This window comes from Lonchura striata, chromosome 15 (genome assembly GCF_050655825.1).
Source record: "Lonchura striata isolate lonStrDom1 chromosome 15, ASM5065582v1, whole genome shotgun sequence".
In the NCBI taxonomy this organism is placed as follows: domain Eukaryota; kingdom Metazoa; phylum Chordata; class Aves; order Passeriformes; family Estrildidae; genus Lonchura; species Lonchura striata.
In genome coordinates, this window is record NC_140717.1 from 4,589,255 (window position 1) to 4,615,144 (window position 25,890).

Consider the following 25,890-nt stretch of genomic DNA (forward strand, 5'->3'; position numbering starts at 1 on the left):
ATTTTTGCTCCCTGTAACACATGGATCCCACCGTGCCCATTCCAGCACATCCTGCTCTTCCAGCCACCAAACCAGCCCGGGACATCCCAGCGGGACAAAACCTCCCCGGGCTCCTTTCTGCGGAACCCTACAACGCTTTTCTGTGGAAATCCTGTAACATCCCGGCCCCCCGCGCTCCGCAGCCGCTGTCAATCCCTGCCCTCCCGCTGACGGGCCCTTTGTCCCGGTGTCTGCTCCTGTTTTTCAGTGCCTGTTGAAACCCGCGATTTTTTTCCCCCCAAAGCCGGTGATAAGCGTTTGACGGATCGCAGCGAGCAGGCGGGGATGAGCCATTCAGGCGGGATTGACACCTAAAGGGATTTGCATTAAACGCTTCAAACTCGCTCGGCTTTTTTTTCTTTTTTTCTTTTTTTTTTCTTTTCATTTCATTCCCCTTTTTTTTTTTTTTTTTTTTTTTAATCTGTCATTATATATTTAGCAAATTCCCGCATGAAATTACGGCCCCAACCGTTGGCATTCACCCATCTGAGAAGGAATTGCTCCCGGCACTGGTTTTCCCGAGCATCCCGAGGCAGGAATCAGCCCCGATGCTCCACGAGCTCTGCCTTGGGGGGTTGGTTTGGGCTCTCCTGGCCGAGGGATGCACGGGATAAAGGAGGAAAATGAGGAATTCTGGGTTGCAGAGGGTTAGCGCGTGTGAGAGGTGAAGGAGAGGGGGATGCTGGAGGTGCTCACGATGTGCCAAGGGCTGAGACGTGGGATTTTGGGAAAGATTTGGGAAGCCAATGTTGGAATCTGAGCTATTGATGAGCCCGAGATTGTAGAAAGTCTCTGTCTTTCTGCCCCGCTGCCAAAGCAGAAGCCATAATTGGTCTGTGCTGGTTCCAGGTTGTTTATTCTGTTGATCTCTCACATGTTCTGCTGCCCTGCCCAGCTCTGTCCTGCAGGGCAGCGTGTGGGGCTCTGCCCTCAGTGGGATGTGACAAACATTAAATACCAGAAACTCCCTGGGCTGCATTTACAAGAACGTGCCAATATCTGTCACCCACGTTGGACAGTGTGTCCCCAGCCTGAACCAACAGAAAAATGCCAACACCACAGTGAGACATGGAGGGCATGAAGAAGGAGAAAAAGGACAAGGCACACCCAATTTCCTCCAGCTTGTCCCCTTTGGACCCCTCATCTAGAATCCTAAAATTTTACTTTTGCACCCGTGCCACACTTAATTATTAATTATATCAAACACTCAGAGCTGGTAATTGATCCTGTAAGATTGAAAACTCTTTTGCATGGCCAGAGATCACAGCCAGTGTCTCTGGGGCTCTGTCCAGGGGGTTCCTGACCCCTGCCAGGGTCCCAGGGCAGCCAGAGGGAAGCTCTGGGTTCCCACAAGCCAAGGGATGCAGGGAACAGGGGCTGATCCCGATGTGCTGCTGGGTTCCTGCAGCAAGGGGTAGAATCCTGGGAATACCCAGCTTTGGAGCCTTCTGGAGCAGGGAAGAGGGTGGGACAACCCTGGAGAGAGGCAAAAGAAATAGTGGGGGATGTCCAGATTTCGGGATCTGCTCCGAATCTGGCAGGGAAGGCACCCTTGGCCCATGGGGGCATTTTCCTGCCGTCCCTGCAGGGTGCTCAGGGCATCTCCCAGGTTTTGAGAAGCTCCAAGCTTCAAGATGGAGCAGGTGTGGTTCTCTCTGCTCTCTCAAAATGCTTTGGGGCCAAAATAAAAACTATCAGCTCCACAATCCTGCCTCCCTTTCCTGAAGTAGGGTTGACTTGGGCCTTATCCCCATGGAAAATTGAAATTAGGCTGACGTTTTCCCTTGGATTTTTTGGTGTGTTTTTGATTTTTTTGGGGGGGAGGGTTAGTTTGTCATTTTTTGTGGGTTTTTGGTTTTTTGTGGGGTTTTGGTTTGTTTTTTGGTTTTAGTTTTTTTAATTTGTAAGTTCCCCTTTTTTACCTTGGCTGTCCTTGTGGAATTGGAAGCCTGGCACAGGGAAGAGTGCTCCCCCTGCCCAGCTGGGATGGGGAATTTAGGCTGGGAGCACCAGGATCCATTTCCAACATGTTTTTCCCCACTTTGGCTAAATGAGAGAAGGATGGAAATGCTTGACTTGGGCACTGCCAGGGATCCAGGGGCAGCCACAGCTGCTCTGGGCACCCTGTGCCAGGGCCTGCTCACTCTCACAGGGAGGAATTCCTTCCCAAAATCCCATCTAAATCACCCCTCTTTCAGTTTGAAATCATTTCCCTTTGTCCTGTCACTATCTCTGGAATCATGGTGTGGTTTGGGTTGGGAAGGACCTTGGACATCATCATAATCCAACCAGTGCAGGAGAATGGATGGATGGGGATGGATGGATGATGGATGGATGGATGATGGATGGATGGGGATGGGTGGGATGGATGGATGGACTGATGATGGTGGATGATGGATGGATGATGGATGGATGGGGATGGATGATGGATGGATGGATGGATGGATGGATGGATGGATGGATGGATGGATGGATGGATGATGGATGGATGATGGATGGATGATGGATGGATGATGGATGGATGATGGATGGATGGGGATGGGTGGGATGGATGGATGGACTGATGATGGTGGATGATGGATGGATGATGGATGGATGGATGATGGATGGATGGATGGATGATGGATGGATGATGGATGGATGATGGATGGATGGATGATGGATAGATGGATGATGGATGGATGGATGATGGATGGATGGATAGATGATGGATGGATGATGGATGGATGGATGATGGATGATGGATGGATGATGGATGGATGATGGATGGATGGATGATGGATAGATGGATGATGGATGGATGGATGATGGATGGATGGATAGATGATGGATGGATGGATGGATGGATGGATGATGGATGGATGATGGATGGATGATGGATGGATGGATGGATGATGGATGATGGATGGATGATGGATGGATGATGGATGGATGGATGGATGATGGATGATGGACAGATGACCGCTCATGGCAACAAGTCCTTTATGAGGTGCCCATGACCAGCCTCATCCTCCAGCCCTGCCCCAAGGATGGTTTTTGACCCATTTTTGCCAGAGATGCCCCAAACAGGGCTTGGTTTGCTCCATGTCCCTCAGGCTCTCCTTGTCCCCAAGCCAGGGGACAGGAAGTTTTCCATGGATGCTCCTGCTCCGTTCCAGGCTTTGTTTCCTGCCCCTCTTCCCTCAGGACAAGGATCAAGGCCATGGGAGGACAGGCAGCCAGCCCAGTCACCCAGTTGGCTCCTGCTGTTTATTATTCTTTAATATTTTTTCTTCTCCTGAAGAAACAGAGAGAGGAAAAAAAATATCTCTCTGTCCAAAATCACTCATCCTTCCTAATAATGAGAGCTGTCAGCAGCCCTGCTTGGCGAGGAAATGATGCTCGCAGTAAATATTTGGTCTGGAGCTGATTTATGGGTGGAAAAAAAACAAGATTAGTGCTTAATCACTGCCTTTCAGGAAGGGCTTTGGGCCAGGGCTGAGCTCAGGGGGAGCTGGGGCCATGCCAGGGGAGCAGCACTGGGATTTTTGGCAGAGACCCCATGGTTGGGTTGGGATTGAACAGCAGCAGGTGAGGGGATGGACTGGATTTGGGACCACCAGGCAGGATTAGATGGGATATTGGGAGGGAATTGTTCCCTGGGAGGGTGGGCAGGCCCTGGCACAGGTGCCCAGAGCAGCTGGGGCTGCCCCTGGTGCCCTGGAAAGGTTCCAGGCCAGGCTGGAGCAGCCTGGGACAGTGAAGGTGTCCCTGCTCTTGTCCTTTAATGTCCCTTCCCACCACCCATCCCATGGCTCCATGACCGTCAGTTGTGGGGCTGATCCCAAGAAGGTCCAAGCCCGGAGAGGCGCTCAGCTGGACCAGCCTGGAACCATCCACCCCATCCTGAGTCCAGCGCACCCAAAGAGGTCCTTGCAGCCACCCGAAACACAGCAGCAGCTTTCCTGTGTGAGGAAATAATTAACTTATTAGAGGATGGTTTAATTTTCTTCATTAAGAGGCCATTTCCTAGCGCCTGGCAGGGCCAGATGTCCCCGGGCACCGCTGGGAGAGGTGGGACATGCTCAGCTCCAGGGCCACCCTCCCAGGGAACAATTCCCAATTCCCAATATCCCATCCAGCCCGCCATTCCCTGTGTCCTGTCCCTCCATCCCTTGTCCCCAGTCCCTCTCCAGCTCTCCTGGAGCCCCTTTAGGCCCTGGAAGGGCTCTGAGCTCTCCCTGGAGCCTTCTCCTCTCCAGGGGAGCACCCCCAGCTCTCCCAGCCTGGCTCCAGAGCAGAGGGGCTCCAGCCCTGGGAGCATCCCTGGTTCTTCCTCTGGATTTGCTCCAACCGCTCCAGGTCCCTCGTGTGCTGGGCACAGAGTTGGATGCAGTGTTCCAGTTGGGATGCAGGATTATGGATGAACATTCCAGGGATCCTTGAGCTGTTGCACTGCCGGGATGTTCTCAAGGGATCTCTGTCCCCGGAGATCTTTTGATGCTGCAGATCTCCAGCGGGCTGAGCTGCCGTTCCCAGGGCTGTCTCTGCTCCTGACTCCGTGGCAGCCGCAGTGGGAGCAGCTCTGCAGAGCCAGGATCCTGCAGCCCAGCCCATCTGAGCTGCCAGGGCCACTCTGCATCCCAAATCCTTCCGGGCTGGTGCAGCTTTGGGATCATCTGAGCCAGCAGAACCACACTGGGCCTTGTCCCAGTGTGGAAAAATGGGACAGGAGGGAGAGGCGGGCGACTCCTCGCCCCTGCTCTGCAGAATTTAATTTCTGAGGAATTTCTCCCAGTGTTTTGGGTTGTCCACACCACGGCCCCGTGGCTTGCCAAGCTGATTCCTGGGAATCTCTTGGGGTCCCTCACATTCTCCACTGCAGCCCACCCTTGCTTGGGCCCTGTATTTGATGTAGTGACATTAAATGTGACCATTTAGGGGACGTGACAAGGTCAAATCCTGTGCCTGACGAGCTTTTGGGCTAAATTATTTTTTTCACCCGGGCTCTCAGGAGGAAAAGCTCTGGAATGTTCCTTAATGAAAATTGCCTTTGTTTGATGGCGGGGAGGGATTGGGAATTCTCATGGGGAAGTGGGACCAATTATCACATGAAAATGATGCAACAACATCCCCATCCCACGGGTGCCACCAGCTCGTCCCCAGCTCCTTTCCCTTCACTTTCCCTTCCTTTTTCCTCTTTTCCCTGCCAGAGTCAAGAAGAAGAACAAGCCCCTGAACCTCAAGATCCACAACAGCGTGGGGAGCTGTGAGAACATCCCGGCCCAGCGCTCCCCTCTCCTCTCCGAGCGCTCCCTGCGCTCCTTCTTCGTGGGGTACCCGCCCTTCCTGCCCTCCACCCCGCCCGTCCACACCGAAGCCACCTTCTCAGCAAGTAAGTGCCCGTGGCCCCCTGGGATCCCTGCTCCAAGGGCTGGGAATGCCAAGCAGAGGATGGGACTGGGCAGTTCTGGAGTCGGTGGTTCGGAGGATGTCGGTCGAGCACTGTGGAATGAGCCCAGCCCTTGTGGAGGTGCCTCATGTTGGTGTTTAGAGATCTGTGGGTGCTTCTGGGCAAAGATAGCCCCCAAAACTGGATTATTTCTGTTTTTTGGGAAAGCCGCGAGGTTTCTGTGCTGTCTGGGTTGGTGGCACTGCCTAGATGTCACCTAAAAGTGACTTTTGTGAGGGCTGCTTTGTAAACCTTTGGGTTTTCACTTCTCCTGCTTGCTGGATGTGGAGTTTTGGGAAGCCAGTCCTGGTGCAAACCCCATGGAGCTGATCCCAGCAGCCAGCCCTGATCCCACCTGACAGGGCTTTGTCCTCTCCCACGAGATGCTGCTGGTGGCACCCACTGGGTGGGTTTGGCTCCATGAGCTCACCCAGGTCTGGGAGGAACAGCCTGACCCTCATTTCCTGGTCCCAAACCAGCGCTGGGATTAATTCCACAGGGATTGAAGCTTTTCCAAGCCAGGCGTGGCTCTTGGCCCAAGAAGAGCTTCCCTGGAAACACATGGCAGCTGCTGGGAGTGATTCCCAGCCAAGTTCCCTTTGCCTTTTGTTCCTCAGCTAAAACTTCCTCCAACTCCACATCCAGGCTGGCTTTCTATCACTCTCCCTTTCCTGGATTTTTTTTCCCTTGTCTCCTTTCTGTTCCTGGCTTGTTTTGGGGTCTTCCACTCATTCCTCCTGCTCAAGAAGCAGGCTGGAGAAGGTTTTGCAGCCAAAGAAGAGTTTGCAGTTAATTGCCTTTCCCTTCCCTTCCCTTCCCTTCCCTTCCCTTCCCTTCCCTTCCCTTCCCTTCCCTTCCCTTCCCTTCCCGCTGCAGTTTGGGATCATGGAGGGCTCATCCAGCCCCTCCTGCTGTCCTGTTCCTCCTGTCCCTTTGCTTTGGGGACAGTGGCAGCTGGCAGGAGCTCTGCAGGCAGTCGAGGCTGTTCCCAGGGATATCCAACACCCAATTCCAGGTTTGCCCGGAATGAGGGCGATTTTTGCCTTGCTGTGTCCCACATGGAATTGTCTGTGCTCAACTCGCAGCCCGGACCAACAGAGCAGGAACCACGGACCAAACCCTGATCCCAGCCCCCCTGAGTATCTCCTGGGGTTCGTTTTGCCAGATTCCAATTCCAGCCGCCCCCTGAGTGTCTCCTGGGATTCCTTTTGCCAAACCCCGATCCCAGCCACCCCCCGAGTGTCTCCTGGGATTCGTTTTGCTCAGCCTCAGCGCTGGGTTACACGCTGTGCTGTGACATCCTGCTGGAACGTGGCACGGCGCAGCGATGCGATGGGCAGTGATGGGCTGGCAAGTGACGAACGCTGCTGGAGAGATGTCTCCTCTCATTTGCCTCCGACTTCCCTGGCTGCTGGGAATGTTTTCCAGGCCTGATGGGAGCTGGGTTTCCCCAGCTGGTTGATCCCTGCTGGGAGGTTTCGGCATCAGCGGAGCCGTTGGCTCCTTGCAGGATCAATACCCGTGTGGGAGTTACCCAAGCAGGGCAGATGTTTGTTTGTAGGAGCAGACTCATGGAATGATTTGGGCTGGAAGGGAGCTTGAAGCTCATCTGTTTCCATGGGCAGGGACACCCCCCACTAGAGCAGGTTGCTCCAGACCCTCCCTGCATCCCAAGGATTCCCTTATCCCATCCTTGTGGTGGCTCAACAGCCGAGCTCTCCACCTTATCCCATCCCGATGGGTTTTTCTAAAAATCCCTTTTCCTCCAGTGGGAGCAGCACGGCAGCACCCAGATGCTCTGTGGGATTGCTGTGGAATTACTGCCCTAAGCACAGAAAACCAAAATTTGTTGTTGTTGTCAGCTGGAGATGGGTGAGGCCCCGTCCCACCCTGGCTGTCTCTCCATGATTTCTCTTTCACAACCTTGCTGCTCCTGGCAGGAGCACGTTCCCATCTGAGTCATCCCTGGCCTGGGTCAGGAGCGGGTTTGGATGCTTCCCTCTGATTTTTAACATCCTTTTGTCCTGATGGGAATGGATTTTCACAGAGGGAGCTGCAGAAGGAGCCTCTTCCTCTGGCAGCACAAATCTGGCCGGGGGAAATCACAGGATCAGGGAATATCCCGAGCTGATCCCCAGGGATCACTGATCCATCCTCTGGCCCTGCCCAGACCCCCAACAACCCCACCCTGTCCATCCCTGGTGTCCAAAGGCTCCTGGAGCTCTGGCAGCCTCGGGGCTGTGCCCATTCCCTGGGCAGTGCCAGCACCTCTGGGGGAAGAACCTTTCCTGATCTCCACCCAACCTCCCAACAGCTCCAGCCGTTCCCTCCCGCTGTCACAGGGAGCAGAGACCCAGCTGCCCCTCAGAAGGAAGGTGTAGAACTGTTTTAATGTGGTCTCCAGGGATGTCCCCTCCCTGCCCAGCCCTGCGTGGCACCTCCAGCACATCCCCTGTGCTGCTGCCCTGGGGGACTCTCCTGAATCCCGATCCTGGGGATCCCAACCAGGGATGGCCAAGTGGCAATGGAGATGCCACCAGAGCTCCTTGAGCCCCCCCAGCTCCTGGAAGAGCCCCTGAAGGGCTGACCTCAGGTAGGTTTGGTGGACAAGGATCCAGGAAAATGTCCAGTGGGTTGGGATGGGAATCCTAGAGCCCTGAATCCAGCCTTTCCTCTGGAAAGCACCAGGCTGGACCCAAGGACGTGGCAGTGGTGCTGAAGGTGACGTGGGGAGGCACCCAGTGCCATCCAGACCATGCCCCCTCCCCCTGGTCACCCACTGCCAGCGCTGGGGTGGCTCTGGGGGGGACAACTCTCCCTAACGCTGTCCCAGCCCCAACCACCTCCAGCATGGGACTTCCCAAAGGGAACCTCCTGTCTTGGGGACCACCAGGGGTTCTCTCCTCCCTGACCCTGCTCTGCCATGGCAGGAGCAGTGCCCAGCTGTGCTGGCAGCACAGCTGGCAGCTCCCTGCAGCCACATCTGGCCACAGCTGGCAGCGAGGCTGCGGAGGGTTTCCCACCCCTCAGCAGTTGGAGGGCACAGTTTTGTCTGGATAAGCCTAGCTGAGGCTGCGGGGATGGGAACTGGGGGGGAAATCCCGATGTCAGCCTTTAAGCCAGCTGAATGTGACCTCTGAGCTGGGTAAATGGGATTGGCACGCTGGGAAGGGAACGGCTGGGTTCGAAGGGGACTCTTCCCTTCCTGGAAGGGAACAGCTCCTGCCTCGGATGATCCCCTCTGCTGCATCCATCCTGGATCATCCTTCCACCCACTGGGCCTGGCTGTGATCCACAGGGTTGGAAGGGACCTTAAAGGCCACCCCATTCCAACCCCCAGCATGGACAGGGACACTTCCCAAATTCCATGTGGAATATCTGCCACGTGCACTAATGGAGGGAGCAGGTGACTGCCCTTGTACCTGCATGGATTTCTCTCCTGGGGAGGGAAAGCTGCTGGAGCAGCTGCTCTGGGATCTCTCCCATCTTATTTCAGCCCTAAAAGCAGCACGAGCAAGGCCTGAGGTGTCTCCTGAAGGGATTTTGCTGCAGAGCATCTCCCTGGGGTGCTTGGCTCCCAGCTGGGACCACGTGGGAAGTAAACCCAGGGTGGTGGGGAGACACTGGGAACGTGTCCCTGGAACTGCCACAGGCTGAGACACCGGAACTCTGCCAGTGCAGCTGGCACAGAGCAGCTGTGGCTGCCCTGGATCCCTGGCAGTGCCCAGGGCCAGGCTGGATGGGGCTGGGAGCAGCCTGGAATGGTGGAAAATGTTCCATGGGGGGTCTGGATCATCTTTAAGATCCCTTCCAACACAAACCATTCCGTGGATATTATGATTTGTCTCTGGACTGGGATTTTTGCCTGCTGGTTGAGATATTCCTAATCCTGGATATCTTCTGCTGTTGAACTCTTTTGGGAAGAGGCTCCACCCTGGTGTCTCCTCTTAATCTCTCCGTGGGACTCACCCGCCTTGGAAGCATTTTGGTGACATCTGGGATGTTTGGGATAAGTGCAAAGCCTCCCGGCCGTTTCTTGGCTTTGCAGTGCCTCATCTGGGATTCTCCCCGAGCCCACTGCCGTCGATTCTCCCTGTCCCACTCATAATGGGAACGTGTTTGCTCTCGTAGTGCTGGATTATGGCTTTTTCTGACCGCTCTCTACAAATCCATTTCCTGCCCAGCAGGAGGAGGGTTTGTTTGTCAGGCTGTCTCCGTGGTGGATAACGTGCTCCCACCAGCTCCCCCCTCCAGACAGGGGCCGGGAGATGAGGAGGGGACAACTGTGACAAACACTCCCCGTGCCTGCGCTTCAGCACCGCTGCCACCCCTGGCAGGTGCCCCAGGTGTCCTCGCAGAGGCTTTGGTGCTCTCTGAGGGCATCACCAGATGGTGAGGAGGGTGCAGCCCCGAAATAATGGAACAGGGAAGCTCCGGGTGCTGTTCCCCACGCAGGACACGGCCCGGCGCCCCGGCTGGGAACCGGCCGGGATTCACGGGATGGCAGCGGGGGCAGCGGGGCCGTCACGGCACCTCCGGGTGCCACTCAGGCTGTCACGGCTGCCTGTCACCGCCGGGGAGCGGGCTGGCAGGGCTCCGCCGCCGTGTCGCCTGTCAGGGACGCGCCGGAGGTGGCTGTCACCGTTCTCCCGGTCGGTTTTCCCCTTCCCGGCTCTCCTGCTGGCACAGCTGATCCCATCAAGCGCGGCTGTTGATTTTGGGATGAGCTGTGCCGCGCGGAGCACGAGCCCTGACCTTTGCTGGAGCGGCGGGGGAAAACACGGAGGTGTCGGGAGGAGGGTGGCACTCCCTGGCACCGGGCAGTGCCACCACACCGGGAAGCGGCCTCGGGCTTTCGGGAGCCCCTCGGGATGGGGTGGCTGGCCGGGGGAAGTCTCCATGGGGCTGCTCGGTGGGTGCCACCCTGCGAAATTCCACTTGTGCCCAAGGAAATGCCAGCTCGGAGCGGGAGAGGGCGGAGGGGGAATTAGGAGAGGGGAATTACGGCCGGGAGAGTTCGGATCTCCGGGGCTGGCAGGAGGCTGCTGGTGATAAAGGTTTTGAATAATGACTGGCACTGGCACGGGGGCAGCTCCGGGGCGCTGGAGCGGGCACAGGCAGGGAACAGGGAGAGAGAGAGGATGGGAGAGAGAGGCAGGATGAGGGAGAGAGGCAGGATGGGGGGAGAGAAGGAGGATGGGGGAGAGAAGGAGGATGGGGGGAGAGAAGGAGGATGGGGGGAGAGAAGGAGGATGGGGGAGAGAAGGAGGATGGGGGAGAGAAGGAGGATGGGGGAGAGAAGGAGGATGGGGGGAGAGAAGGAGGATGGGGGGAGAGAAGGAGGATGGGGGAGAGAAGGAGGATGGGGGAAGAGAAGGAGGATGGGGGGAGAGAAGGAGGATTGGGGGAGAGAAGGAGGATGGGGGAGAAGCAGCCGCTGCCACGCTTCAAAGCGTGCGAGGACCAGCGGATCCCGCGGCCACTTCTCCATCACGGGCTCCCCACGACAAAGCCCGACCCTCGCACCCTGAAACAAGACGTGCTCGTGGGGTTTTCCCCCCTCGTAATTAGCGCTAATTATGGCAGTGTGGGGGGTTTCAATGAGAATATTCCTCCCGTGCTGGGGGGAGGCTGCTGCATCTCCCCCTGGGCATCCCCCCGAGTTAACACCGCGAGGAATCCGGGTGAAGGGGAGAATTCCCAATTAAGTGCAGAGCCCCCCAAGCCCTCGGGGCTGATCCCCGGTGTCTTTCCCTGCCCTCCTGCCCCGCTCCGCCGCTTTTCCCTCCTGCCAACAGCGGCTCTATTGTTAAACGCCGCGATCCTACGTGGCTGGCTGCCGCTAATGAAGGTAATTAGCTGTGAGTCACGTCGGGCTCATTTACGTTACGAGGTCAAAATCCCCGCTACACTTCAATACATTTTTGCAGCGAGCACATTTAGAAAGTAATTAAAAGGCTCAGCAGCCACCGTTGCCTCCATCCCCTCTCCCCCTCGCCGGGCTGGCAGGATTTAATTGAGGCCAGCCGAAAGTTGGTGGGAATAAATTGTGGCTGATAACGTGGAGGTTGTAATTTAATTCCGGGAGAAGAGCTGCTCTGGCCCGGGTGTTTGGCTCTTCAGGGAGCGGCGTTGGAGGGGGGATGATGACAACTCAGTTTTGTAACAGGATTTAGTGAGGGGGGAATGACGCTCGGCGAGGCGCGAGGCTGGGCATGGAGGGGTCACTGGGGTTTGTGGAACAAATTCCCACCCCTGGGAGGTTGTGGATGTGGAGGGACACTGGTCCAGCAGCCCAGGGTGTCACAAAGACTGGTGAGAAAATATCAAAAGTATTGGCAGTGTCGTGCTGGGGACATGAGATCCCCTTCTTGGCTTTGAAGAGAGCTTAAAAGAATTAGGGAGAGTGACTTTTTACACGGGTGGATAAAGCCAGGACACAGGGAATGGCTTCCCAGTGCCAGAGGGCAGGGATGGATGGGAGATTGGGCAGGAATTGTTCCCTGGGAGGGTGGGCAGGCCCTGGCACAGGGTGTCCCTGGATCCCTGGCAGTGTCCAAGGCCAGGCTGGACAGGGCTGGGAGCAGCCTGGGACAGTGGGAGGTGTCCCTGCCCGTGGGAATGAGGCGATTTTAATGTCCCTTCCCAAACCACTCCATGACTGTGTGATCCTGACATCTCAATTGCTGCCTCTGCCTGAGGAGCGACCAGAAGAAGAGAAGGATCCAGAGCTGCTGCTGGCCGGAGGTGCTGGAGCAGGATCAGCTGGGGCTGCTCCCAGGATTTCTAAGCCGGGGAGAGGGATGTAAATGTAACCTTCAGCCGGCGAGTGCAATTAGAGCCCCGTGCCTGCCGCTATATTAAAAGGGGATATTAAAGCAAACAGCGGCTCTCCCCGCTCCCTGGGCTAATATCCAGCGCCTGTTTAGCCAGGGATTTGCTGGCGCTCTGAGCAAACAGCCGGGAGCCACCGCTGGTGCCCGGGAAACCTCTCAAATCCCGGAGTGCAAACCCAGCCTTTGGATGCCGGCATGGATCCGCTCCCGGAGCTGAGCATCCTGCGGGGCAGGACCTTTCCCGTGGCCGGGAGGAGGAGGAGCAGCTTTTCCACCCTTGCCGAGGCTGAAGGAGGATGTGGAATCCAAGCATGGCCATGCTCCTGATCACCTTCCTGCTCCAGCGGTGCCTGCGGACTTCCCTCTTTCTCCTTATCCCCCTCCCCGCTTTTCCCTTGGAAGGAGAGCGCCGGGACTGCTTTAAACCCGTGATGTCTTATTAAAAACTGGCGATGAGGCTGTTCCAGCTTTATTTTCCCGTTCTTGTTTGGCCATCGTGATGTGATTCCAAAAGTTTTGCAATCCCACCCTGCGTGCACATGGATGCACCCTCTCCTCTCCCCTGCCTGGTCCAAACTGGGTGATGGGATCTGGGACTGGAGACCCCGATTCCCACAGATCCACAAATCCCAGAGCTCTCCTGCTTTCCAGTCAGGGAGCTCAAAGAGGCATTCCAGGGGCAAATAGCAGGAAAATCCCATTTTTTTGTGTGCATCCTTTGCTCCCCTTCCCAAAACCCGTGACCCCAGCGCTGGGTGTTGTCACCAGAGCTGCTTTTCCCGGTGTCTCCCTGCAGATACGCTGTCAGTGCCTCGCTGGTCCCCGCAGATCCCTCGGCGGGATTTAGGAAACTCCATAAAACACAGGTAGGGACCCTGCTGCCGTGCCGGGATGAGGGATGGGCATCTCCCTTCCCATCTCTGCTCCAGGACACGGAGACTGGAGACATTCCCTCTCTTTCCGTGCTGGGCTGGGCCGTCCTCCAAGCGCATTTCAATTCCATTTCAGTTCAGATCTGGTTTAGATAAGGCTCGAGTCGCTATCGATAAATCTGTGTATTATCTGTGACCTTGCCAGCCTTCAGCAAATTCCCCATCTCTGGATTATCTTCCATATCTCCCTGAAGAGGGAAAAGCACTGGGAAGAGTGCTGCTGTTTGATGGGGCTGCAAACATTGGTCCCCAGGGCAGGAGGGGTTTTGGGGGGGTTCCTGGGGTGGGAATCACGGGGAGCTGGGATTGGATTCCCTTTGGAGCAAGCTTCCAGAACGAAAGAAAGGCTCGGGGTTGTGTTTTGGCATCCCTAGAAAAATTCCTCAACACCTGCAGCGGAGTTCGAGGGCAGCAGAGAGAGGATAAAGCAGGATTTGGGAGATAAGCGAGGCTTCAGCTCTCCCTCTCTGTGTCTCTCTCCGCAGGTTTTCCACCAAGTACTGGATGTCTCAGACCTGCACCGTCTGCGGGAAGGGAATGTTGTTCGGCTTAAAATGCAAAAACTGCAAGTATGGCACCATGCCGGAGCTGCTTGTGTCACTCCTTGAAACCGGGAGGGGAAAATCGGGGTTTGGCTGGGGAGCCGAGCAGGGATTCGGGCACGGAGACACCAACCAGGCTCTGGCCAGCTCATCCCAACAGGAAGCCCTGATGAGCTGTGGAGTTGGGTGAATAACAGCCCGAAGCAGGGCTGGGATGGGCTCGGGCTCCTCGGGGAGGATGTGCCCGCCAGAGCTCGGCTCTGCTCGCTGCAGAGCTCTGAGTCAGATCCTGGCAGTCCCCCTTCCCCACGCCTGCCTTTCCATCCCCGCCTTATGGAGATTCCCCCTGGAATTATCTGCAGGACCTGACAGAATTATCTGGGAGGGGGATGGATGTGCTGGACCAGGCAGGGACAGCATCAGGTGGGTTTTGCCCACGGTTTTGGGCTGCAGCCTCTATTTCTGCCGAGTTTTGGGCACCTCTGCGTCCTGGCAGGGTCCCCGAGGAGCCAAATCAGCTCATCCACGGTGCAAAGGAGAGGGGATAAAACGGGATAGGAACGGGAAAACGGCGAGGGAGAGGCTGGAGCTGCCTCAGCTGCTCCAAATCCGCCGCAGCCCAGCCTCGGAGAGCCCCGGGCGGCCGCTGGACCGGGATCGCCTCGCCTGGGGCCGGGAGCGGGGAATGAGCGATTGTCTGCGGGTAACGGAGCGGTGCCGACCGCTGCTGCCGCTGATTAAGCGCTGATGAGTTGGTAAATTGGGATTTAAACCTGCCGAGAAGCGCTCGGTCGCTCCACAGCTGGTGGGGCTTTTCTGGAAGGGATGTGATCAAATACAGGGAATTTTGAAGGGGTGATTCCCGTTGTACCCATGCCCAAGGAACCGGAGGTTTTTCCTGCGAGCTCTCCGTGCTGGAGGAGGGGTCCGTGGCCCTGTGCCTCTGGCTGTGCAAATCCCGCTCCCTGTAATCCTACAGAAAAGAACAAATCCTTTTCCTGGCAGTCAAAAGTAGCGAATGAACGCAAGGCATTTAGGTTTTTTCCAGCCTTGCCCCGGCGCTGCTTTCCCCAGAAAGCAGAGGGGAGCCAACAGGTAAAACAAACAACCGGACCCCAAACCCCCCAAGCCTCAAATACCGAATTAATTCCTGCCTTTCCCTCTAGGAACAGCTTTGTAATAAAAGCTAACACGGGCAGCTCCTGAATTTTCATTACCCAGCTCATTGACTTGGAGCTGCCGTTCTTTTTTTTTTTTTTTCCCCCATCATTTACCCTTGTTTTGATAAATCCTTTTCTCCTTTTTCCCTTTTCCCCCATGGCTTTCTGCCGGCGTGGCAGAGCGTGAGCTGGGGATGAGTTTCCATCCTTAATTAAGGAGGAAGAGAAGGATCTGGGAGTCTGCCTATGCCTATATGCATGAGCCGGGGGTGAAGCCCTCCAGACTCCTGCCCTGGCTCCGGGAAAAAAAAAAACGGGAAAAGCTCTGCAGAATGTCCAGAGGTTGTAAATCCTCTCTGTATTTTGGCTAAATGTCCTTCAAAAAGACAGGAGAGGAGGGCACAATGACAGGGGCACATCGGGGACCGGGGCAGCCACTTCTTCCCCCTCTGCTGCTCCTGAATTTAATTAAGCATCCAGCAGCTGGATGGTGGGAACGGGGATTTCATGGAATCATGGGATGGTTTGGGTTGGAAGCGCCTTTAAAGCTCATCCTGTCCCACCTTGCAGTAAACCCTTCCCCTCAGTGCAGGACTCTGCTCCTTTTATTGCAGCCAGCTCGGGCAGAAGTGACAATTTGGGGCGTCCTCAAGCCTGGCTGGTCCAGAAAGGGGCAGCGGGGCAGAGCCGCCAGGTTTGGGAATTTCTGTGCTGCTCCATTGGGATGGAGGCGTTCCCAAGGGTGTGCAGCGTTTGCAGGGTGTGCATCCCTCGCTGTTCCTTACCCCCGAGCCCGGAGGGTTCCCTGCCGACCAGTCACCGTCCCACGGGGAAAAGGAGGAAAAAGCCCTGAGCTCCATCACTGGACGGGAAGGGACCTCAAAGCCCATCCCATTCCACCGCAGCCGTGGGCAGGGACGCCTTGCACCGTCCCAGAGTGCTCCAAGCCCCGTCCAACCTGGCTTTGGGCACTTCCAGGGATCCAGGAGCGGCTTCAACCTCCCTGCCAGGGACCAATTCCTTCCCAACATCCCACCCATCCCCGCCCTCTGGCAGCTCCCCCTTATCCTGCCCCGCCATCCATCGATGTTCCCTCCTCACTCCCTTCTCTGTGTCCCCTGCCAGGCTCAAGTGCCACAACAAATGCACCAAAGAGGCCCCTCCGTGTCACCTGCTGATCATCCACCGCGGAGGTGAGCCCCCCTGCTCCCCGCTCCGTGCCTCCGGGGGTGTTGCCAGCGGGTAAAACCTTTCGAAAGCCCCCCGGGCGATTCGGGAGCCGGACCCAGGCGGGGTCCCCGGCGGGACGGAGGCTCCCGAACCGCTTGGGCGCTCCGGGGAAATGTTACCCACCGTTTTTTCCGCTTGTAGGGAGACGAGCCGGTCGGGGCGAGGCAGATTTGCATTGCAAACCACTTCCACCCACCCTCCCCCTGCCTCCTTTTCTTTTCAGATTCCCCACCGCACGGGGTAAGTCCAACCAGGTTTTCGCCTTTTGCTTCTGTCGAGAGCTCAGGGCGGATGTGGGACCCCGAACCTCCCGGTGCATGCGGGGTCCCCGCGCCGGGGACGCGGCCGTGGCCCTGCGGATGCTCGTGGTGCTTTCGGAGCTGCCTTATCCCGCTCTCCTGCGGGAGAGCCCGGCCTAAAATCCACCCAGAGACAGGCAGAACCTCGCAGCAGGACGGCGGGGCCGCGCTTCCCACCTCTTTTCTTCCAGATTTTGGCTCCCTTGCTGGCTAGAGGACCGCGACTGCCTGAGGGAGACGCTTCCAATCGCTCTTGCCTTGAATTTTGAGCTCTTAAAGCTGTTCCTTTGTGTTAAATATCCACACACACACACACACCAAACCCGCTTTTTGGTTTAATCTCGGGGAAAAGGATTGTGCTGGTGGCACCTCAGAGGGGGCGATTTTACAGCCTCCACCCCACCCCGCGCCCTCGCTTGCAGCAAATTTGGGTGGAAGCGGTCGAAGCCCCCCGCGCCAGGCTCGGAGCTGCCGCAAGCCCTGCCCGGCAGGCAGGGAAGGCAGTCGGGCTCCCGGGATGGGCAGGAGCTGGGATTTAGGGCTGCGATGTTGCAAGAGCCGCAGCTGCCCGCTGTGCGTTGCAGGAGCAGCATGGCTTTGGGGTGGCCTCAGCATCACTGAAATACCTCCCCACCCCCTAAAAAAAAAATCCAAACCCAGCTCTTCATTCCCTTATCTTGGAGTCGAACTTTTCCTGAGCCCCCAGCCTTCAGGCTGGCTTTTCCCCCCAAAAAGTCTGCCTGCTGAGAGGGTTCCTAGCCGGCTCCTTCCCTTCACCCCAAAAAGCTCCGGCAAGGAACAGGATGGTGCTGGCTGAGCCGCGGTTCACGGAGGGGCTGTGGCAGCTGCCGAGCCCCCCAGATCGCTGCTCACACCCCGGGGGGGTTGGCTGTGGCCGGGGCGCAGGAGGATCCCGAAGCTCAGCTGCCATCCCAGGCTGGAAGAGCCGCGGGAATCGCTCTGGAGAGCGGTTCCAAGCACGGGGTGACCCCCAGCGCTCCTGCTGAGCTTTGATGTCCTTCCCTCTCTCTTCCCCTCCTCTCCATCCCCTTTTCCCTCTCTCCCTTCTCAATCCAGCAAGGTTAGTCCGGACAGAGTCGGTGCCCTGCGACATCAACAACCCCCTGAGGAAGCCCCCCCGCTATTCGGACCTGCACGTCAGCCAAACGCTCCCCAAAACCAACAAACTCAACAAGGTGAGCCCCGAGCCCCCCGTGTCCACACCCTGCCACAGGGACAGGACCCCCTGCGCCCGAATATCCCCAGCTTTGCAGAGAATTGTGGAATTCTTCAGGCCGGAAAGGATGGTTTAGGAAAATTTGGGCTGATTGTTCCCCCTGCACTGCCAGGGTCACCACTGTCCCCTCTCCCCAAATACCACATCCACATCGCTGCTGAATGACTCCACACCTGCCCTGGGCAGCTGTGCCAGTGCCTGACCACCCTTTCCATGCAGAAATGTTCCCAAAATCCACCCTGAGCCTGCCCTGGCCCAGCCTGAGGCTGTTCCCTCTCCTCCTGTCCCTGTTCCCTGGAGCAGAGCCCGACCCCCCGGCTGTCCCCTCCTGTCAGGAGCTGTGAGAGCCACAAGGTCCCCCCTGAGCCTCCTTTTCTCCAGGCTGAGCCCCTTCCCAGCTCCCTCAGCCTCTCCTGGGGCTCCAGCCCCTTCCCAGCTCCCTCAGCCTCTCCTGGGGCTCCAGCCCCTTCCCAGCTCCGTTCTCTTCCCTGGACATGTATCCAGTGAAGTTATTTCTTTTAAAAATAAAATGGGATCAGCACTTCCAGAACATCCCTGGTCCTGCTATCCCAGTCCTGCTCCATCGTGGCCTCTGAGTCTCCAGGTCCAAGCTGAATTTGGGGTGGTTTGAGGACTCTGCTCACAGTGGAGACTTCAATAAACAACAAATTTATTGTTGCAAATAAAACCAGCCTGGAATTGGATTGTCCCTGGCGAAGCTGCTCAAGCCAGACCTGACAGAGCACCTGGCTCACTCCTGCTCTGCCGTGATACAATAAACCCATCACAGGGCTGCTTCTGATGAATTTAAAGCCTGTTGGCCTCCAGTGGAAAATTCCTTGGAGGGGTTGGCAGGCTGGAAGGGCTCACAAAGAGGGATATCACTGACCTGATGGGGAATGGATCAACAAAACCCCGAATTCCCAAAGCCTGGCTGAGCTCCTCCAGCCCTCAGTGTCTTCTAGCTCTGGGAAAAGTCTGTGTATCAAGACACTCCTGGAGATGCTGATTTTAAACATAAATTTTTAAAGGAATTTCTTGGTGAAGGGATCTGCTCTGGTTTTATTGTTTTGGGGTGGTGCTTTTGTCCTGAGTACTCCCATTGAGGTTGAAATTTCCCCTATAAATATTCTTATTTCAGCAGGGCCCCATTCTTACTTTGGTATCTCAAAAAGCATTTCTTTAAAGATATCCTGAATAAAATCATGGAATGGCCTGGGTTGGAAGAGACCTTAAATTTCTCTAATTCCAGCTGCCCATGAAATATTATTGTTTTGACTTTCACTGGTTGCTTAAAAAAGAATTTACCTGACCAAGATGATTGAGCACGGAATGATGACCAATATGGGTTTCCTGGAAAGCTTGACTCATTTAAGAATGAATTAATTAGGACAAAGTTACCTGCTGGGGAAGGCTCGTGCAGATTTTTTAACCTTGTAGGAAAATTCTGTGCGGATGGGAATGCTCAGCACTGCTCAGACTCCATTCAGTGGCTCCAAGCTGGGCAAATTCTGGCCTCGATTTTCCTTTTGGGATCCAAGATATCCAAGCAGATTTTCCTGCCTGTTGGCTCTCGGTGGTCCCTTCCCACCCATCCCACTGTGCACCCAAAATCGACGGCCTTGACTGGGAAGAGTCAAGGAATGCTGAGGAATGTCTTGGGTTGCATTGGCTGCTCCTTCCAGATCCCTCTGCTCCCTGCAAGGCCCTGGGGTTTGGCTCCACGGAGCTCAGCAGGAGCTTCCAGGACCTTGTTGTCCCCAAGGACCAAGCCCCAAGGTGGTGGCCCCAGCTCTGGCTTTGGTGGTCGTGGCTGTGCAGAGCCAGGAGATTTGTGGGACCCTCAGCTGGGGGTGAGGGTGGGAAAGGAGCCAATTTATGGTGGGAAATGGCCTCGGGGAGTACAAACACTTTTGGAAAAAGCTCTGTGTGCTTTCCAGGACCTCTGGAAGAAACGGGTGGGATGATGTAGCTGTCACTTGTCACCCAGCGAGGGTCCTTGGCACCTCAGGGTGGCACCGACCAGCGCTGCTCTCACCGGCTCCTCTCTTTTCCCAGGACCACATTCCGGTGCCCTACCAGCCAGATTCCAGCAGCAACCCCTCGTCCACCACGTCGTCCACGCCATCCTCGCCGGCCCCGCCGCTGCCCCCCAGCGCCACGCCCCCGTCCCCCCTGCACCCGTCCCCGCAGTGCCCGCGCCAGCAGAAGCAGTTCAACCTGCCAGGTACCGCCGCCCCCTCCCCGTGTCCCCACCTGTGCTGAGGGCCACTCGTGTCCTTGGGGTGTCCTGGGGATCTGGGACAGTTCCACCTAAATCCCTTCCTGTGTTTGCACCGGGGCGGGGAGAAGGTGGAAGTAGAAATGAGGAGAAAAGATGAGTTTAGGATATTTAGGTTGGGAGTCTCTGGTCAAACCTCCTGCTTGAAGAAGGGTCAGAGCCCAAGGGTTGATCCAGTCTTGGAATCCTCCAAGGTTGGAGCCAGCCCAACTTCTGCTGCTCTTGAGGCTACAAAACCTTTCCAGGCATGGATTTTCCATTTTTCCATGGATTTTCCATTTTTCCATGGATTTCCAGGCATTTCTCCTCAGTAGCTAGGGGCTGACCCCTCAATGAGGGCAAACTGGGGTAACCCTGACATGTTTTTGGGGTGGTGGGTCCCCAGCAGGTCGGCAGTATGTGTGGGGTGACAGATGATTCTGGGAATGTCTGATGTGGCTTGTCCATGGAATCTGGACCTCGGATCCATCTGCTCCAGGAGCTCCATCTCTTCAGGGATGGTGGGAGAGGCAGGGAGGTCACGGTGGCTGCAGGACGCAGAAGTTATGGAAGACGGCCCAAAAAGCTCCTCCTGGGCTGAGGATGTATCAAAGGTGTCCCAGCATGTCCGGGATGTTTGGGGTGTCCTGCTGCCCCAGGAAAGCTCCTTCCAGGAGGGAATGGTTCAGCATCACTGGAACTGTGTCCATCTGCTCCCAAAAAAGAGGTGGGAGGGGAGAGGAGATCTCTGGGATGCTCTCCTGGCTGTCCTGGTGGCCCTGCTTGGTCCATGACCTCCTTGCTGGACCAGCTGGAAGGTTGAGGTCCTGCACCCCCAAAATCCCAGGATTAATGAACTGGTGTGGTCAGAAGGAGGGTCAGGATGGCTTCTCCAGAGGAACCAGGAAGAATCTTCATGCTCCATGGTGGTGCCTCCATCTTGAGCAGTCTTCAATGAAAGAGGAAGAGGAGGAGAGAGATGAGGAAGAAACTGCCTGGCAGAATCCATCATGCAACAACAAACACTTCCAGAAGCTGGGAAACCCCTGCCAATCAACCACCCATCATGTCCTTGGGGTGCCTGGGATTCCGGCAGGACCCTGGAATGGCACGAGGAGGCTCTGAGCACTCCCAGGAATGGTGTGCCCCATCCAGAGGGTCAGGATTTCACCAGGAACAACCTCCAAGGTCTGGCAGGACATGGTGTGAGTTCCGTGCTGGCGCGACCCAGCCCAAGGAGTTCTTCCAGAGCCGAAGTGTCCCGGTGTCTCAGCATCCCAGTCCGCCTGCTGGGCTGGCCTGGGGGGATCCAGCCTTTGGTAACCCCATCGTGGGTCACTTCTGGAGCAGGCACCTCCCTGTGGGGTTTTATGGGACATTATTTCATGGATTTCACCCCCTCTGGGGACTTGGAACACATTCCCAGCTGGCAGAGATAGAGCAGGGCAGGATCAGACCCTGGCTTCTCTGGGGGTGTTTGCTCCCTGTTTTATTCCTGTCAGGGGCAAAAGGAGATCTAAAGCTGAGCTTACCCTGCTTTCATCTTCCCAGCTGGGAAATTTTCCGTGGTTTATTCCATCAAGATGATCATCTCGGGGATTAGGATTTGAACTTGGAAATGGTGACACGGTGACCTTCTCCTGCTGGAATTACCTTCCAGGCTCCTTTGATGTTGGTTCAGGCCCTGCTGCAGGGCTGAGGTTGGACTTTGGGGTCTCTGAGCGGGAGGGGAGAAGCTGAGCCATGGCCCTTGGGGTCTTGGAGATAAGAAGGTGACTTCTGAGCTGGTGCCAAGCTCTGGTGGCCTCAGCAGCTCCGAATTCTTCACACCCATGAGCGCCTGCCCATGGAATTGGAATCTCCCTGGGCTGGAGATGGGAGCTGGTGGATGTTCCCAACACCCAGAGCCTCTCCCAGCTCTGGCTTTGGACAGTGGCTCCCAGGACTCTTTCCAGGAAGGACACAGCTCCAAAGCAAGGGAAGAAAGGGTGGAATGTGGCCCAAATGGGCAGCAGTTCCAAACCCATCACTTGGCTTCTCCATTATGCCAAGATGTTCCCAAATTCCACTGGAGAGCCACTGCTGGCAAACTGGTGTCCAAACCCCACCAGTGACTTCATGCATGACATTGATGCTCTCCAAATGGTGCAGAAGAGAAGATGTGGGGGGGGAGAAAATCAATTATAATCCAGCAAAGGTCTTAATTTTTTGACCTGGGTGTCCCATGTGCCATTTTGGAATATGGAATATTCCTGATGGGGATATGGAAGTGGGAGAGGTTGGGTCACACAGGAGGGGCTCACACAACTGGGGTTGAGGTTTCTTGGAGAAGAACTGGGCACAGGATGGAGCTTTTCCAGCTCCACAGGTCAGTGTTGAGCCCTTGTTCCTCTTTTCCAGCCTCCCATTACTACAAGTACAAGCAGCAGTTCATTTTCCCAGGTAAGGATCTCTGGAAGTTTTTCCTTGGAATCTGGGGTTTCTCCTGGTGGGGATGGGTTTGTGGCCAGCTCTCCAAACCCTGGATTTGTGCTGGGGTGGGATTTCTCCTTAAAGCCTATTGAAGCTGCCGGGTTGGGTGGCCCTAAGCGACCCCCAGCCCTACTCAGGGTGTCACTAGCTTGGACCTTTTTTGGGGGGTGAAGGGTTGGGGTTTAATTCCCCTGGGTGCCCCCAGAGGTCTCTGACTCCTCTCTCTTGTTCCCAGACGTGCTGCCTGAGACGCCGACCCGAGCCCCACAGGTCGTCCTGCACCCCGTCACCTCCAACCCCATGTGAGTGACCCTCCCTTCCTCTGCACCCCAAATCCTCCAGGCCCCCACGGGTGCTCCCCTGGCCTTGGGGGCTCAGGTGGTCCTGGTGAGACCCCGGGGCTCTGGAAGGTTGAGAAGGAGGGCAGGGGGTTCATGTATAACACACAGCTCTTCAATGCTAGGGAAAAAAAAAGAGGATTTCAATCCAAAAAAGCCAAAGCCCAAGGGATTAATTAAATTATAATTAAATTAAATGCAGAGAACCATCATACCTTTACCACTTCCGATATTTTCAAGCCCAATAAACTTTAGGCTGAAAGCTGGGAAAAGCAGCCACTAATCACTATTAGAACCATCCCTCACCGGCAGGTTGAGCCCAAATCCATCATTCCTTGATGTCCTGGAGCCTGTGCTGCTCCAGCAGCAACATTCCCCTGAGTGTCCCTCCTGGTCCTTTCCCCAAAGGCCGTTTTTGAAGGATTTCACAAACCATGAGTTTAAGGGATCAGGTCTGGCCCCAGTTTGGGGCTGGCTCATCCACACTCTCCAAATTCCACTGAGGATCCAGTGGAGCAAGGGATGGAACCACTGTCCCTTGGGAATTCATGGAAAAATAGTGAAGCCAAAGCCTTTTTTCCACCCCTCTGCCTAAATGAGGGTGTCAAGACACCTTCTGGGGGGAACAGCTTCCAATATCCAAAATCTGTGATTCTCTCTGGCTCCCCTCACACTGAAAACATCCCATGGGAGCCATCCTGGGCTTGGCTGGGTTAAACACCTCTGGATCCTCGGGAGACAGGAATTTGTGCCTGGGATGACAATGAGGACACGGCTGCTCCTGCAAACCACCCATCCATGGAGATGTTGTGCAGCCACTTGGGCTTCCCAAGCTGCCCAGAATACCAGGATTGACTCCTTTTGGGTAGAATTCTGGGATTTATAGTCTTTAGTGGCCGTGAAATGGGGATAGGACTTGCAGGATCACCGTGTCTGAGTGGCCTGGGGAGCAAAACTCCCCTGGAAAGGGATTTTGTTATTTATGTGATTAATAATAGTAATTCATAATACTACATTTATATGATGTTTGAAACCAGCTGTTCCAGCTGATCCCTTATTCAGAATTTCCCTAATTCCCCCTTAATTGTCAGGAGCAGCGAGACCCGATCATGGACCTTGGGGTGGGAGGTGCTGAGTGAAGAGGGAAGGAAAAAAAACGGGAAAACCAGTCAGATTTGGGTACTTTACTGCAGGGAGAGGGTCTCCGAACCCTCCACTTCTCCAAAATGATTGAAAAACTCCTTTTCTTTCCTTCTGCACTTCTGCTTTGGCTGGTGTTGGTTGCGAAGGAATCCTAGCAATCCCTAAAAAGGCCTCGAGTGTGGTCAGAGTCACTGGGGGGGTAAATCTGTCCCTTCTCCTGGCTTAGTGCCACCTCCTCCTCTCCAGTCCCTTTATCCCCGAGGCAGGAAGAGGGAATGCTCCCCAGATCCCAGTGTTTTTCCACGGTGTTAATTCCATAATTCTTTTAACAGCCTGGAAGGAAACCCATTGCTTCAAATTGAAGTGGAGCCCACCTCGGAGGTGAGATGGCTCCTGTGCTTAATGGGCCTTGGTTTTAAGGATATCTTGGGGCACATTTCCTAGGAAATGGAGACGTTTCCCATCTGTGTGGTGGAATTGCTGATAATTGAATTAAAGTCCAGGCATCCGTGTCCCCACCCCATGGAGAGGGACCCTCCTGGGCTTCGAGTTTGGAATTCAATGAGGTTTTTTAGGAGGCATTAACGATGTGGTGGGAGGGAAGAGGATGGAGCTTTTATAGGGTGCTGTAAATCCTGTCGGAAGCCTAAATGTACCATCAAGAGGTCTGGGAATAACGGGAAGCAACAGAGCACAGCTCAGCCAGGGGAGGATGAAACTGTTTTAAGACAAATTAGTTAAATCTCTGATGGGTTACAATCCTAAATTTATCCCCAGGGTGGGGTTAAATGGCTCCACGGGGAAGTGGTGGAGTCCCCAGCTCTGGAGGGGTTTAAAGCCCTGTGCATGTGGCACTCGGGGACATGGGCTTGTGGTGGCCTTAGCAGTGCTGGGGAAGGGTTGGAGTCTGTCTGTCTATCAGATGGCTTTTCCAACCTAAAGGATGCCATATTTCTATGAAAATCTGGGATTCTGCCAACTTTGTGTAGAATGGGGATGCCCTGTTGGAACCTACGTGGTTCCTCTGGGTCTGAGCGAGCAGGAGTTGGATCAGTGGGGCTTTCCCCACCGTTTTCTCCCTGTTTTATTGTTCCCCTTTGCCCACTGCAGAACGAGGAAGGCGCCGAGGAGGTGCAGGAGTCCGAGGACGACTTCGAGGAGATGAACCTCTCGCTGCTCTCGGCGCGCAACTTCCCGCGCAAGGCCAGCCAGACCAGCATCTTCCTGCAGGAGTGGGACATCCCCTTCGAGCAGCTGGAGATCGGCGAGCTCATCGGGAAGGGCCGCTTTGGGCAGGTGTTCCACGGGCGCTGGCACGGCGAGGTGGCCATCCGCCTCATCGACATCGAGCGCGACAACGAGGACCAGCTCAAGGCCTTCAAGAGGGAGGTCATGGCCTACCGGCAGACCCGGCACGAGAACGTGGTGCTCTTCATGGGGGCCTGCATGAGCCCTCCCCACCTCGCCATCATCACCAGGTTGGAATTGGGTTTTTTCTGTCCAAAAATTTGTTTTCTCTGTCCGAAAAGCGCGTTTTTTCCCTGTATTTTTTGCCTTCAGTCCAACGGTGCCGTTGGGTTGAGTTTCCTCCCCTAAGGAAGGGAGCTCTCCGTGTGCTGCGTCCATGTTCTCCACGTGCTGGGGTTTGTGGTGTGGAGGACACAGCAAATCCACAAGTCTGTCCAGGCAGGTCGTTCTTCTGTAGGAGGGGAGCTCTGAACAGGAATGGTTTGTTTTATCCAGGGGCAGGAAGCATCATGGAATCATGGAATTGCTTGGCTTGGGTTGGGAGAGACCTTAAAGCCAATCCAGGGCTTTAACATCTTCCACTATCCCAGGTTATTCCATCCTGGCCTTGGGCACTGCCAGGGATCCAGGGGCAGCCACAGCTGCTCTGGGCACCTGTGCCAGGGCCTGCCCACCCTCCCAGGGAACAATTCCCAATTCCCAATATCCCATCCATCCCTGCCC

At 55.7% G+C, this 25,890-nt stretch overlaps 1 protein-coding gene across 4 annotated transcripts in view; it reads left to right on the top strand.

Annotated features, from left to right (window-relative positions):
• Window positions 1-25,890, top strand: part of KSR2 (kinase suppressor of ras 2) — an 85,781-nt gene that overhangs the window by 28,601 nt on the left and 31,290 nt on the right. For 2 of the 4 annotated variants that reach the window (XM_077787116.2, XM_077787118.2), the window contains exons 5-15: window positions 5,232-5,413; window positions 13,103-13,172; window positions 13,724-13,807; window positions 16,066-16,133; window positions 16,312-16,410; window positions 17,547-17,665; window positions 19,765-19,933; window positions 22,367-22,408; window positions 22,674-22,740; window positions 24,252-24,300; window positions 25,030-25,397. In XM_077787116.2, coding sequence (XP_077643242.2) covers window positions 5,232-5,413; window positions 13,103-13,172; window positions 13,724-13,807; window positions 16,066-16,133; window positions 16,312-16,410; window positions 17,547-17,665; window positions 19,765-19,933; window positions 22,367-22,408; window positions 22,674-22,740; window positions 24,252-24,300; window positions 25,030-25,397 — 1,317 coding nt within the window. The remainder of the gene's footprint in view (window positions 1-5,231; window positions 5,414-13,102; window positions 13,173-13,723; window positions 13,808-16,065; window positions 16,134-16,311; window positions 16,411-17,546; window positions 17,666-19,764; window positions 19,934-22,366; window positions 22,409-22,673; window positions 22,741-24,251; window positions 24,301-25,029; window positions 25,398-25,890) is intronic. The other 2 variants (XM_077787119.2, XM_085592932.1) reach the window with 1 other exon arrangement.